This window comes from Eumetopias jubatus, unplaced genomic scaffold (genome assembly GCF_037043125.1).
Source record: "Eumetopias jubatus isolate StellerSeaLion01/CBP00866 unplaced genomic scaffold, mEumJub1_p1.0 scaffold_4, whole genome shotgun sequence".
NCBI lineage: Eukaryota > Metazoa > Chordata > Mammalia > Carnivora > Otariidae > Eumetopias > Eumetopias jubatus.
This window is the reverse complement of record NW_028274810.1, coordinates 148,849,558-148,862,306: the sequence shown is the minus strand read 5'-3', so window position 1 is coordinate 148,862,306 and position 12,749 is coordinate 148,849,558. Positions and strand designations below refer to the sequence as shown.

Below are 12,749 nucleotides of genomic sequence, written 5' to 3'. Positions count from 1 at the left end.
CTGGGTTTGAGCCCCATGTTGGGCTCTCTGCTCATCTGGGGAGTCTCCTTCTACCCCCACCCCTCCACTTGGGCTCTCTGTCAAATAAACAAATAAAATATTTAAAGAAATATTTACAGCATTTATAGAGATGCCCCCTATTTCATGTTTTAAGAATTGAGCTTAATTAACACATTTGTTACATTGCTTATCAGAAGTTAACACCTGTTCCCTAAGTTTCATGACACACGTACAGTGCATCACTATGTATGAATAAGCTATCATGAAAGCATATTCAGGTATTACTTATTATAAGATCGTTAATATAGTGTGGAGCAAAATTATTACGATGTAATAAGCATTTTGCACATCAAGATGTTCAGATGTGCTATATGCTGATAATCTATTCATCTGAGCATAGAACTTTTACAGTGCTGTTTCTGAGCATGGTACTTGAAAAATTATTATTATTTTTTTTTTTTTAGAGAGGGAGGGAGAGAGGTGGCAGAGAATCATAAGCAGGCTCCACACCCAGCGTGGAGCCTGATGTGGGGCTCAGTCTACAATCCTAAGATCATGACCTGAACCTAAATCAGGTGTTGGATGCTTAACTGACTATGCCACCCAGGTGCTCCTTTTTTCCCCTCCCTTTTAATAACAGCTTTATTGAGGTATATCGCATATTGTACTGTTCACCCATTTAAAGTGTACAATCCAGTGTTTTGGTTTTTTAAAGTATGTTCATAGATTTGTACAACTGCTACCTCAGTCAGTGTTAGAACTTTCCATCCTCCCTCTTCTACCCCACAGCAAAACTTCTTACCCATTAGTAGTCATCCCTCATTTTCCCTCAGTCCCTTTAACCCCAGGTAACTACTAATCTAATTTTGTCTCTGGATTTGCCTATTCTGGGCAGTTCATACAAAAGAAAATAATATTTGGTTCCCCCCTTTTTTTAAGATTTCATTTTAGAATATGATGTGAGCGGGGGAGGGGCAGAGGGAGACACAAAATCCCAAGCAGACTCCACGCCAAGTGGGAAGCCCAACACAAGGCCCTATCCCAGGACCCCGAGATCATGACCTGAGTCAAAACCAAGAGTCATACACCCAGCTAACTGAGCCAACCAGGCACCCCTTTGTGGTCCTTTTTTTTTTTTCCTTTTAAATTGACTTTAGTAAATGTTTTCAAACTTCATCCATATTGTAGCATGTATCAGTGCTCCGTTATTTTTTGTGGCTGAATAATACTGCATTGAATGGATACATTATTCATTGTTCATTTTGTATGTCTATCAGTTGATGGACTTTAGGGTTAAATTCAGTTCATGGCTATTATGGGTAATGCTATGAACATTCTATATTTTTTGTTAACATATTAGGGAATATTTGACAATTTCCAGAGGTTAGGGACTTTTATACTGATTGCTTTATTTTGGTTTCTTGTTAAGTAATATATGGGAGAAGTCTTAATCTGATGAATAAACTCAGAATATTATGAGACTGTTATTTGCAGATAACTGACATTTCCACAACTAGTTTTTGTTTTTTAATTTCAGTTTATTTTTAAAACCTTGGTTACCTTCTTAATCATTGGTTCTATATACTTTAGCTGTTACTGATCAATTCAGCTATCTCAGATGAATCTTCTTTCACTTTTCTGACTGGAGCTACTGTAGAGTTTATCACCTCATAGAATTGGTTAACGTACTTTATACATTCTGGGAAAACTCTATACCGTGCTAGGTAGGTTATTCTTTATTTCATGTAAATACCTGCAGTTGTTGATACATTCCAATCCCTCTCCCCATAATGATTCTTATTCACAGTCTCATCTTTTAAATTACTTAGATATATCTGTGATTGATATGTGCCTGAAGGAGAATTTGGTTGTTTTTAAATGTAAACTTTCAAACCGTAGGGTATGTTTTTTTAAAGTGCCAATATTCAAATAAAAATTACTCAAATTCCTAGGTATGTTCAAGATCAATAAATTTAGAAAAAGCTTCAGATTCTTTGAAGGGAAACATGGCTGCTTTTCTAAAGTAAGTGCCTTTTTTTCCCCCTTAACTTTCATTACTTTTTGTATTTATCCTGCATGTCTTATAACCAGGCAGTCATTTGCGAGCCAGTTACGTTCAGATTTGTGTAGTGACACAAAATTCAGGATTGATATTACTCTTTTTGTATATTTTGACATTGACTTCACAATTTTAAATAAGGACCAAAAATTTTTTAAATCTATTTCAAATATTATACAGTTTATGAAGTGGTAGTTTGTTAAATGGTTTATTAATAAAGATTGGTTAATATGATTGTTTTTCCCAAACTAAATTATAAACTTTTTTTGTTTTACAATATTTTTACTGATCTAGGAATGTGTGTCTGGGGTTGGAAGATCTGCAGTATGTTTTCATGATTTCTTCACATGAGCTTTTCATTACATTGTTGAAAGATGAAGAACGAAAGCTACTTGTTGATCAGATGAGGAAGAGATCCCCTAGAGTAAATCTGTGCATTAAACCTGTAACTTCATTTTATGATATCCCAGGTTAGCTCTCTAGTCTGCTAGCGAAAATGTTGGCACATTTTGCCCTTCTATTATATTGCCCTTCTATTACATTGCCCTTCTATTACATTGCCCCTCAGTGTATTTGAGGTTGCCCTCTCACTTGTTTTAATTTATACTTATGTCAGTAATTAATTAGAAATTTACCAGTCTTTTGTAGTTGTATTTCTGTCTAAGCATTAAATGCCGAACTCTGCTGAGTCTGTGTTTAATGGAGATTGAGGCCTAGTTACATACGAGATTCTAGCTGGGGAAATAGACCAAGGTGATGCTGTCTTGGAGGTAAAAATGAGAGCTGGGAGGGGAGTGGTAAAGGGTCCTGAGACTCACAAAAAGTACAGGCTCTCGTGCATTTCAGCCTACAGTGCTGTGTGACACTGTCTGCTGGCTAAGCATTCCTCTTTGACAACATGGCTATTTTTGCCTTATTTATTTGATGATTTTTTTCTGTTTTTGCTTTTATTTTATGAATACAAGTAGAAGATGTAGTGTTCTTCATTAATAAGAAACATAAGCTTTAGAGCTTAATACAGGTGAGATAATTCATTTGGTTTAACAAAACAAAATTGTAGCTGCTTTGAACCTCACTAGGAAAAATGACATTAAGACCTAAATTGTTGGGAATGGATTAATGAAGACTATCTGAAAGTCCAGTTGTAATTGGAGATTTTAATGATCTTGGTTTTCTGGGAAGGCAGTGCCTCCACCTTCTCTTCCTCTGCCTTAAAAAAAAAAAACCCACATTTTTAGTATTTATTAAAACAAAAATATATTTACACGTGCCTTTATTAACACATTATGTTTGAAAGTAGGAGACTGTCTACATAAGTTAACTTTTTCCATATATTCCACCTAGTTCTTTCCGTGAACCAGTTACGATTTTTATCTTTGTTTATATTTTCATTGTATTTATTTATTAAATGCAGACTTAATACAAACTGTTAGGTTTTCTGTAGGCGGATAAAATTAATATGTAATTTACATTATGTTGAATGAGTTCTGAAGATGAGAGCTGTTTCTCACATATGATACTTACATACACAATTTCTCTCAACAAATTATCATTCTCATATTTGTAGGATTAAGGATTTCTTTGAATTAAGTCATTATTGAAATGGAAATCTGTTCTTTCTTAGCTTCAGCAAGTGTCAACATTGGTCAGTTGGAGCATCAGCTGATACTGTCAGTGGATCCCTGGAGGATTCGACAGATTTTAATTGAATTACATGGTATGACTTCAGAGCGCCAGTTCTGGACCGTGTCTAACAAGGTTAGAAACCCTTCGTCAAGAACAGATAAGAAAATTACACTTATTTTCTGATGTAATTTATTTACAAAACAAAATTAAAAATTTTGTTTGAGAGAATGCATGCGCGCACAAGTCGGGGAGAGGCTCCGTAACCTTTAAAAATAAGTTTATGTCCTATATATTGTCATAGCATCTCCGTATACTTTAAAGTTGTAAGTATATGTATAAGGAATATTCTTTATGCAGTCTGTAGCTGGTATTTGCTATGTGCTTATAGAGTATTTTTGTTTTTATTAATACCCTCCTGAAGTCTAAAGCCTGAATATTGGAACTGATTCGTTAAAACTTTCTAGGACATTTTTGGCTTTATATGTTCATTTAAAAATACCCAGCTAATGGATTTACCTGTTTCTAAGGTTATCTATTCAAGAGCTTTCCTGCATGCAAAGTGCACATGAAAATAAATTTTAGAACATTTCAGTGGACTGTAGCTGAAGATACAAGGGAGATAGCACATAGATACGGGAGAAATTACAGTTGTATGGCAGTATGCCTAATTCACTGCATACTTCTGTGCTGAAAATGTCGTAAAAAGGCAGCCAGAACTTTATGGGATTTGAAATGTAAGTGCAGTGGAATGAAAAATTTCTCTGAACATTAGTGTTGGGCTTCATTAATATTGATGTTATTATTAGTGCTCATTTTTATAGATGAAGAAGTATAGCACAGTAAAGAGAGGGAGTTCTGACTGCCTGAGTTTGAATCCCAGCCTCTGTACTTACTAGCTATGTCCTAAGTCTTGGGCAAGTTATTTGACATTTGTGTGTTCGCTTTTCTTATCTGTAAAATGAGGATGATAGTACCTACTTCATGGTATTTTGGTGAGGATCACATAAATTAATACATATACTCCTCGGGCTTTTTTCCCTTTTTTTCTATAGGTTATCCTTTAGAAAGTTCCAATCCAGGGCGCCTGGGTGGCTCAGTTGGTTAAGCGACTGCCTTCGGCTCAGGTCATGATCCTGGAGTCCCGGGATCGAGTCCCACATCGGGCTCCCTGCTCAGCGGGGAGTCTGCTTCTCCCTCTGACCCTCTTCCCTCTCATGCTCTCTGTCTCTCATTCTCTCTCTCTCAAATAAATAAATAAAATCTTAAAAAAAAAAGTTCCAATCCATTTAATTTATTACTGGTTTATAGTGAATATGTTCATTTTTATTAGCATTTCATTATGGCTGTCATTTTCCTTTCTCTATAAAAGTGACCTTTCCAGGACTTCTTTAAATGTGATTGAAGATTATTGAAAGATTCTTCCCTAGATTTGGCTTTCTGTGTATGTGAATGTGTGTTTATATATTTTTTATCTCTTCTAGTGGGAAGTACCTTCTGTGTATAGTGGGGTTATCCTGGGAATTAAAGACAATTTAACAAGAGATTTGGTTTACATTCTTATGGCCAAAGGTTTACACTGCAGTACTGTTAAGGTGAGTAAAAGTGTACATTAACTACTGGTTAAGAATATGCTTTATATTCAGGGTCTGACCTAAAAAAACAACAAAAGAAACAAAAATGATTTATTAATTTTATCATAAAACCCAGGAGTCAGAATTTCCCATATTTTCTTGATCTAGTATAGGCCTAAAAAAGTTCCCCCCCCTCTTCTAAAAGTATATTTTAAAAGGTGTTGTTGTTCTTTTTCCTTTACCCTCATAACTGTACCAAAGTGGTCTTGGATATATGGATATAGCTCCATTCCTTTTAAAAAAAATATAGAGACCATGAAAAATTATGGTGTCTTTAGGATTCAGTTAGTAAAATTGTGTTCCAAATCCCTTAAAATTACTTTTGTAGTTTGTTTTCCATAAGGAGTTTGTAATCTATTTGGGAAGTCAAGACATAAGTGAAATGTTAAATGATATTAGATGATATAATTGTGCAAGTATTAGTACAGAAAATTCTAGAGGCAGGTTAAAGATGGCATTTCCAAATTTAGTTCAGGCAGAAATCCTGAGCTAAACCTCGAGACTTGAATAAGTCAACGAGGTGTAAAGGATGGCATCATGTGGAAGAGCTCAGAGATAAGAAACAGGATGGTGTACGTGGGGCCTGGAAGCAGTGAGCTGATGTTAGAGTGCCACTTGGTATGTGAGGGGAGGCTGTGATGAGGCAGGAGGGGGAAGTCGGATGCAGCCTGTACAGAGGTTGTGTGAGCTTTGTTAAGGTGGTTGGGTTTTCTAGACCAGCAGTCTTCTAGCTAGAAGTCCACCATATAGACCTTATAGTTTTAAGGGAAGCAGTTCCCAGCTTTTCTTCTTCTCTTTCCTAAAATCCATCTGCCTGAAAATACTGTTAGAGTTCACGTGTCTTGTTTCTCTATTCACATCCCTTTCTTTTCACAATTGTCCTTTTCCAGCTTACTTTGAAAAGGTGGGGGAGGAGTCCCACTTGAGCTTTATAGTAACTTTTGAAACTAAGTGCTGTCAAGTCCTCCAGTTTTATTGTACCTAAAATGATTTTGGCTATCCTAGGTCCTTTGCTTTTTAAATTTTACTATTTTTTAAAAAGATTAAACTGTACGCCCAACGTGGGGCTTGAATTTTCTACTCTAAGATCAAGAGTTGCATGCTGTACTGACTGGGCCAGCCAGGTGCTCCCTTCCTCTCCTTTGCTTTTTATTTACTTATTTTAAGATTTTTAAGTACTCTCTACACCCAGTGTGGGGCTCACACGACCCTGAGATCAAGAGTCACATGCTCTACCGACTGAGCTAGCCAGGCGCCCCTCCCCTTTGCCTTGGTATTTATTTATTTATTATTTTTAAAAGCTTTTATTTATTTGACAGAGAGGTAGTGAGAGCAGGATCACAAGCAGGGGGGAGTGGGAGAGGGAGAAGCAGGCTTCCTGCCAAGCAGGGAGCCCGACGTGGGCCTCAAGCCTAGGACCCTGGGATCATGACCTGAGCTGAAGGCAGAGCCAGCCAGGCACCCCTCCCCTTTGCTTTTTAATATAAATTTTAGAATCAGCTTTTCAGTGTTCACTTAAAAAAGGGGGGAAGAAAAGCTTGCTGGGATTTTGATTCAGATTGCAATGAATCTATAAATCAATTTTGGGGACAGTTGAAATTGATGGCAATATTATGTCTTTTAATCCATGAACTTAGTGTATGTCTTCATTTACTTAGGTCTCCATTTATTTATGTCTTTATCTCATCAAGTTCTGTAATATTCAGCATACAAATCTTGCATGTATTTTGTTAGATTTATCTCTAAATGCATGTATGTTTTAAAACAAAAATAGTGTAATTATTCAAAAAGTTCATATTTACACTATACTTTAGCATCTCCTTAAACTTCCAAAAAAAAATTTCCAAGCTTAAATATTCACTTTCTGCTATAAATTTTTATGTAAAACTGTTTTTAAAAGTGAGCAAAAAACCTTTTATAGATAGTGCTGTAAACCAGAGGTCCTTAAAGCGTGATTGTGACTCCAGCAGCATTGGCCACATCTGGGAACTTGTTAGAAATGCAAAATGTTGGGTCCCAGCCTAGACCTACTGAATCAGAAGCTGGGGAATCAGAAACAGACAGCCCCAGCAGTCTGTTTTAATAAGCTCACCAGGTAATTGTGATGCATGGTCAACACTTCCAGTGGAAATAACATGCAAACCACATATGTTATTTATGATTTTCTAAAAAGCAGCACATTTTTAGAAATACCAAAAGAAGTACAAAAGTTATTTTAATACATTTTAACCCAATATATCTAAACTATTGTTTCAACAAATAAGCAATATAAAAATTACTGAGATTTTTTTTTAATGCGTGTGCTAGGTTTTCACTCAAAATCTAGTATTTTACACTTAAACCACCTCCCAACTTGGACTGGTCACATTTCACATGCTCAGTAGCCACCTATAGCTGGTAGCTACCATATTGGACCATACAGCTCTAGATAAAAAAAGTTTATAATAGGGGGCATGTCATTGGCAGCTTTTCTTTTTCCACCCCTAAAATAACTAACATTTATTGGGAATGGAGACTTCTGCAGTTTTCGTATATATTTATTCTTTCACTTACTCTTTTCACACACACAGTACAGTCAGTTTTATAGGTGAGAAATCGGAGTCAAAGGTATTAAATTGTCTAAGGTCATGCAGCTAGTAAGTGGCACACGTGTTAGGATAGAAGAGAACAAAGGGAAACATTTAGGAGGTAAAATCTAGAATTGACTGCTTACTGATGTGCTGTGGAAGGCAGGAGGGAGCAAAGAATGGAGAGCAATGCTCAGCTTTCTGCTTTGGTTGCCAGCAAGTGAATATGCAGACAAACATTTTTGAAGGATTGAGTATTCATTTTTACAATGGTTAATTTGGGCCTGCAGTTGGAAACAGCCTGAAGCTTGGGGAATGGTCTGGGCTAGAGATACAGATTTGGGAGGCCTCAGATCACCCAGGGTGAATATACAGAATCTAGGGGATGCAACATTGGGTCCAAGAAACAGTGGCATGATGGGTACGGGGACCAAACAGAGGTGGAGTCGTAATAGCCAAGGGAAGAGAGAGACTGTCAAGAACAAGGGAGTGGGCAGCACCAAGATGCTGCCCTTAAGTCCTGTAAGATAACTAAAAAGTGTTGAGTAAGTTGCACAATTAGAAGATCTTTGTGTAATAGGAACTATTTCTTCATTGTGATGGGGGTAGGAGCCAGATTGTGGGAGTCAAGGAGGCATGTGGGAGGAGAGAGAGAATGAATGAATGAAGACTACTCTTTGAAAAAATTAGAAGCAGATGTAAGAAAAGGGTTGGATTATAGTGAATTTGATTTATTAGCCAATTATGTGAACTAGTAAGGTTGTGTGCAAAGATTTTAGAATACGAAACCTTGTTGAAGAGTGTAAGAGCCAATTCTGAATAGCCTAGGTATAATAGGGTACTTGTCATAGAATCTGTATGCATCCTCTCTATACATATATGTATGTGACATGTATAATTTATGTGTATGTATATAATATGTATAGCTTATATATATATAATATATGTGTATGTATATAAGCTATGTAAAAGCTTTTTTTGGTTTTACAGTTTATGTAAAACTTGTTTAGTGACATAGCATGTTTTTATACTGTTTATTGGATTTTTTTAAATTACAAAAGAATTAAGTATCGGAATAAATCAGTGACACAGATGATAAAGAAAAAGGTAATCTAGCCGCACTCTCCAAGACAACCACTGTTAACCATTTAAATTAATTCTTCTCTTTGCTCTGTACTCCTAAGGATGCACGTGTTTTGATTCCAGAGGAAAAGTGACCCAGTGATCTGTTATTTCTTTCTGTAGGACTTTTCCCATGCCAAACAGCTATTTGCTGCTTGTTTGGAGTTGGTAACAGAGTTCTCACCGAAACTTCGTCAGGTCATGCTGAATGAGATGCTGCTTTTGGATATTCATACCCATGAAGCTGGAACGGGGCAGTCAGGAGAGAGGCCTCCTTCTGATCTTATTAGTAGGGTGCGGGGGTATCTGGAGATGAGGCTTCCTGGTAAGATGTTCACAGAGCCACGTTTCAGAAGTGCAGTACTCAAGTAGTCGTAGGGAGGAATCTGAAACATTTTCTTGTTTTTTTGCCACCTTAAAAAAGTTATTGCTCTCCTGAAGCAATTAAATGTGGAGTTCTCTTGAGAACATTGAAGATAATGTAGGAAACTATTCATTTCCTAGGATCACCATAACAAAGTACCACAAGCTAGATGATTTAAAACAGCAGAAATGTATTCTGTCATATTTTTGGAGACTAGATACCCGAAATCAAGGTGTCTGCGGGGCCATGCTCCCCCTGAAGGCTCTGGGGAAGAATCTTTCCTTCACTTTTTCTAGCTTCAGACGGTTGCCAGCAATCTTTGGCATTCTTTAGCCTGTAGCTTCACAACTCCTGTCTCTCCCTCCTTTGTTACATGGCTTTCCGTGTGTGTGTGTGTAACTCCTGTCGCTCCCTCCTTTGTTACATGGCTTTCCGTGTGTGTGTGTCCCCTCTTATAAAGGCAACAGTCATTGGTTGTAGGGTGTGTCCTAATTCTGTATGATGTCATCTTAACTAAGTATATCTGTGAAGACCCTGTTTCTACGTGAGGAAACTCAGGTCTTGAGTGGAAATGCATTTTGAGGGAACGCTGTTCACACTACAAAACTGTATTGCAATTTTAAGATACTCTGTTAGCAAAGAATTTAAATGTCCTTGTAAGTATAGGTTGAATGTTTAATTCCTCATTACCATCATAGAAATCATCAAAATGATTGCCAGTGGGTCAGGAACTCACTTGTCACCTTAGGAACAGACCATTCTGTGTCCATTTGTAAGTATAAATATGTTATGAAGGGGCGCCTGGGTGGCTCAGTCATTAAAGTGTCTGCCCAGGGTCCTGGGATCGAGCTCCGCATTGGGCTCCCTGCTTGCCAGGAAGCCTGCTTCTCCCTCTCCCACTCCCCCGCTTGTGTTCCTGCTCTCGCCGTGTCTCTCTCTGTCAAATAAAATCTTTAAAAAATAATGTTTTGGAAATTATATAAATTATATGATTATGAAATATGTATAAAAATTATATAAATGATCTCTGTTGTATGTAAATGTTGCTTAAAGAAGTTTCTTAATTTTACATGTTCTAGTAATTTTAGAACAGTAAGTCCTACTGTACATACTTAAAGCTGTAAAATTGAAGTATGAAGGAACGTGCTAGTAATGCGCTAAAACAGAAATGGCTTCTGGCCTTCTGGAGTCTTTTGGATTAATTTAATTGTTATTACATTCTGATTTCTAGCAGATAGTACAACTTTTTAGCACTCTGTTGATAGAATACCTTTGAGCTTTAATGCATCAGTGCCCTGTAATGTCTTAAAAACTGATCTAGTAATATACTGGCACTATCAACTGACACATGCTCCTGTGTGTGTTTTCTTTTTAAAGGTGGAAGTTTGGTTTTTCATACATGATTTCTCTAAAATGAAAAGTAAGGAATTTTTAAAATTCTAACATTTGTTGAGTGTTAGCTGCAAGTCAGATGTTGTTGGAAGAGTTTTAGGTACAGAACTCATTTGGTCCTCATGGCAGCTCTGTGAAGTAGCTGCTGCATTAATTATCCCTGTTCGTAAATCAGGAAACAGGTACAGAGAGGTTAAGGAATTTGGCCAAAGTCACACAGTAAGAGAACAGTGATTTGAATCCATCAATCCTGGTTAAGCCTCTGCTCTTACTCTTTGAAGTAGATGGAAATGCCTTTAAATAAGCACAGGTCTGTTCTACCTTTTTGACCTTTAAGTAGTTTGGAATTCACATCACTTTTTTTTTTTCTTCTGTTTTTGGTCCAAGACTCCTAGCACTGCACCTAATTTATGTAAATTCTTACTTTGTTAGATGTTCAGTTGCTTGTCCCATAGTTTGTGTTACAAGTAGTGTTTAAAATGGAAAGGCAAGGATGTCGTTTATTGTTAGGAATAAGCACGGTGCAGTGCCTTGTCTTCGAGCCTCTGTTACAGACTACAGTCCCTGAATTCAGACACCTGGCTCTGATCCTCTGACAGGAGAGTCAGGGTGCGTACAGTGGTCTCTCCATGGGTCATGATGGGGGGAGGGGTGTGAAAAGGGGTCATCTGCCACATACTCCTCCCTTTTTTTTTTTTTTTAAGGTTTATTCATTTGAGAGAGCATGGGAGAGTGGGTAGGGGGAGGAGGAGGAGAAAGAGAAAAGCAGGCTCCACGCCCAATGCAGAGCCCAGCACAGGCTCAGTCCCACCAGCTGAGCCGAAATCAGGAGTCAAAACACCTGACTACCACCCAAGTGCCCCTCCTCCCCCCCTTTTTTTTAAGGAAAAATTGTTTCCTGGTGGTATTGGGTCAATTTTGATAAAATTAGATGCATGCCCTGTGTAGAAGAGGGTAGGTGGATTGGCCTGGCTCTACTATCAGGAATAGGAAGTGATCTTAATTGACAAAGATCCAACCTTCCATTTATAAATAAGGGCTACAGATTAATTATTCTAACACCAGTGATGTCTTTTGGGAGAAATTCCCCATCTTTTATTAAATTTTTTTTAAAGATTTATTTTAGAACGCGTGCATGCACGCACGTGCACAAGTGAGGGGGGGGTTGCAGAGGGAGAGGGAGAGAATCTCAAACGGACTCCCCATTGAGCAAGAGCCCAACATGGGGCTTGATCCCACGACCCTGAGACCGTGACTGGAGCTGAAATCAAAAGTTGGATGCTCAACCCACCAAGCCGATGCCCCGAAATTCCCCAACTTTTAATACCTTTGTATCACCAGCTTACTTTCTCTTGACACACGTGTCTTTGTTATGTTCCTAGGATTTCAACAAAATTGAATTCTAGGCCTACTCTGGGTGCCTGTTACAGCATAGGACTCTACATTTAGAAATAATGCTTAATTGCATTGCAGATGCTTAAAGGGAAGTTTAATCTCCAAATCACTGCTTTTCAGGCTGTATCAGAATTCTCCCTAGATTCTAATTTATGTGTAAGAACCATTGCTCCGTTGGGGCACCTGCGTGGCTCAGTCATTAAGCGTCTGCCTTCGGCTCAGGTCATGATCCCAGGGTCCTGGGATCAAGCCCCACATCGGGCTCCCTGCTCCGCGGGAAGCCTGCTTCTCCCTCTCCCACTCCGCCTGCTTGTGTTCCCTCTCTGGCTGTGTCTGTCTCTGTCAAATAAATGAATAAAATCATTAAAAAAAAAAAACCATTGCTCTGTTATTGTTGGGGAGTGCTGGGTGAATAAAGGAAGCGTTGGAGCCAAATGCTGTTGTGATCTGCCTTTGGCAAAATGTAAAGAACTCAGTGACATGCATGCATTGAGGATACCAATTTCCCTTCTTTGTTCTTTCTTGACGATGATGCAAAGAATGTATATTTTGCTGTGTTCCTATAACTCTCTGTCCTGTCAAATCCTTTTTTG

General features: G+C 37.9%; 1 protein-coding gene across 1 annotated transcript in view; it reads left to right on the top strand.

The window, feature by feature from the left end:
- The window catches only part of INTS8 (integrator complex subunit 8), a 52,225-nt gene that overhangs the window by 21,982 nt on the left and 17,494 nt on the right, over nucleotides 1–12,749 (top strand). The window contains exons 11-15 of the mRNA XM_028109696.2: nucleotides 1,953–2,023; nucleotides 2,354–2,529; nucleotides 3,684–3,817; nucleotides 5,167–5,277; nucleotides 9,129–9,330. Of these exons, the coding sequence (XP_027965497.1) occupies nucleotides 1,953–2,023; nucleotides 2,354–2,529; nucleotides 3,684–3,817; nucleotides 5,167–5,277; nucleotides 9,129–9,330 (694 nt within the window). The remainder of the gene's footprint in view (nucleotides 1–1,952; nucleotides 2,024–2,353; nucleotides 2,530–3,683; nucleotides 3,818–5,166; nucleotides 5,278–9,128; nucleotides 9,331–12,749) is intronic.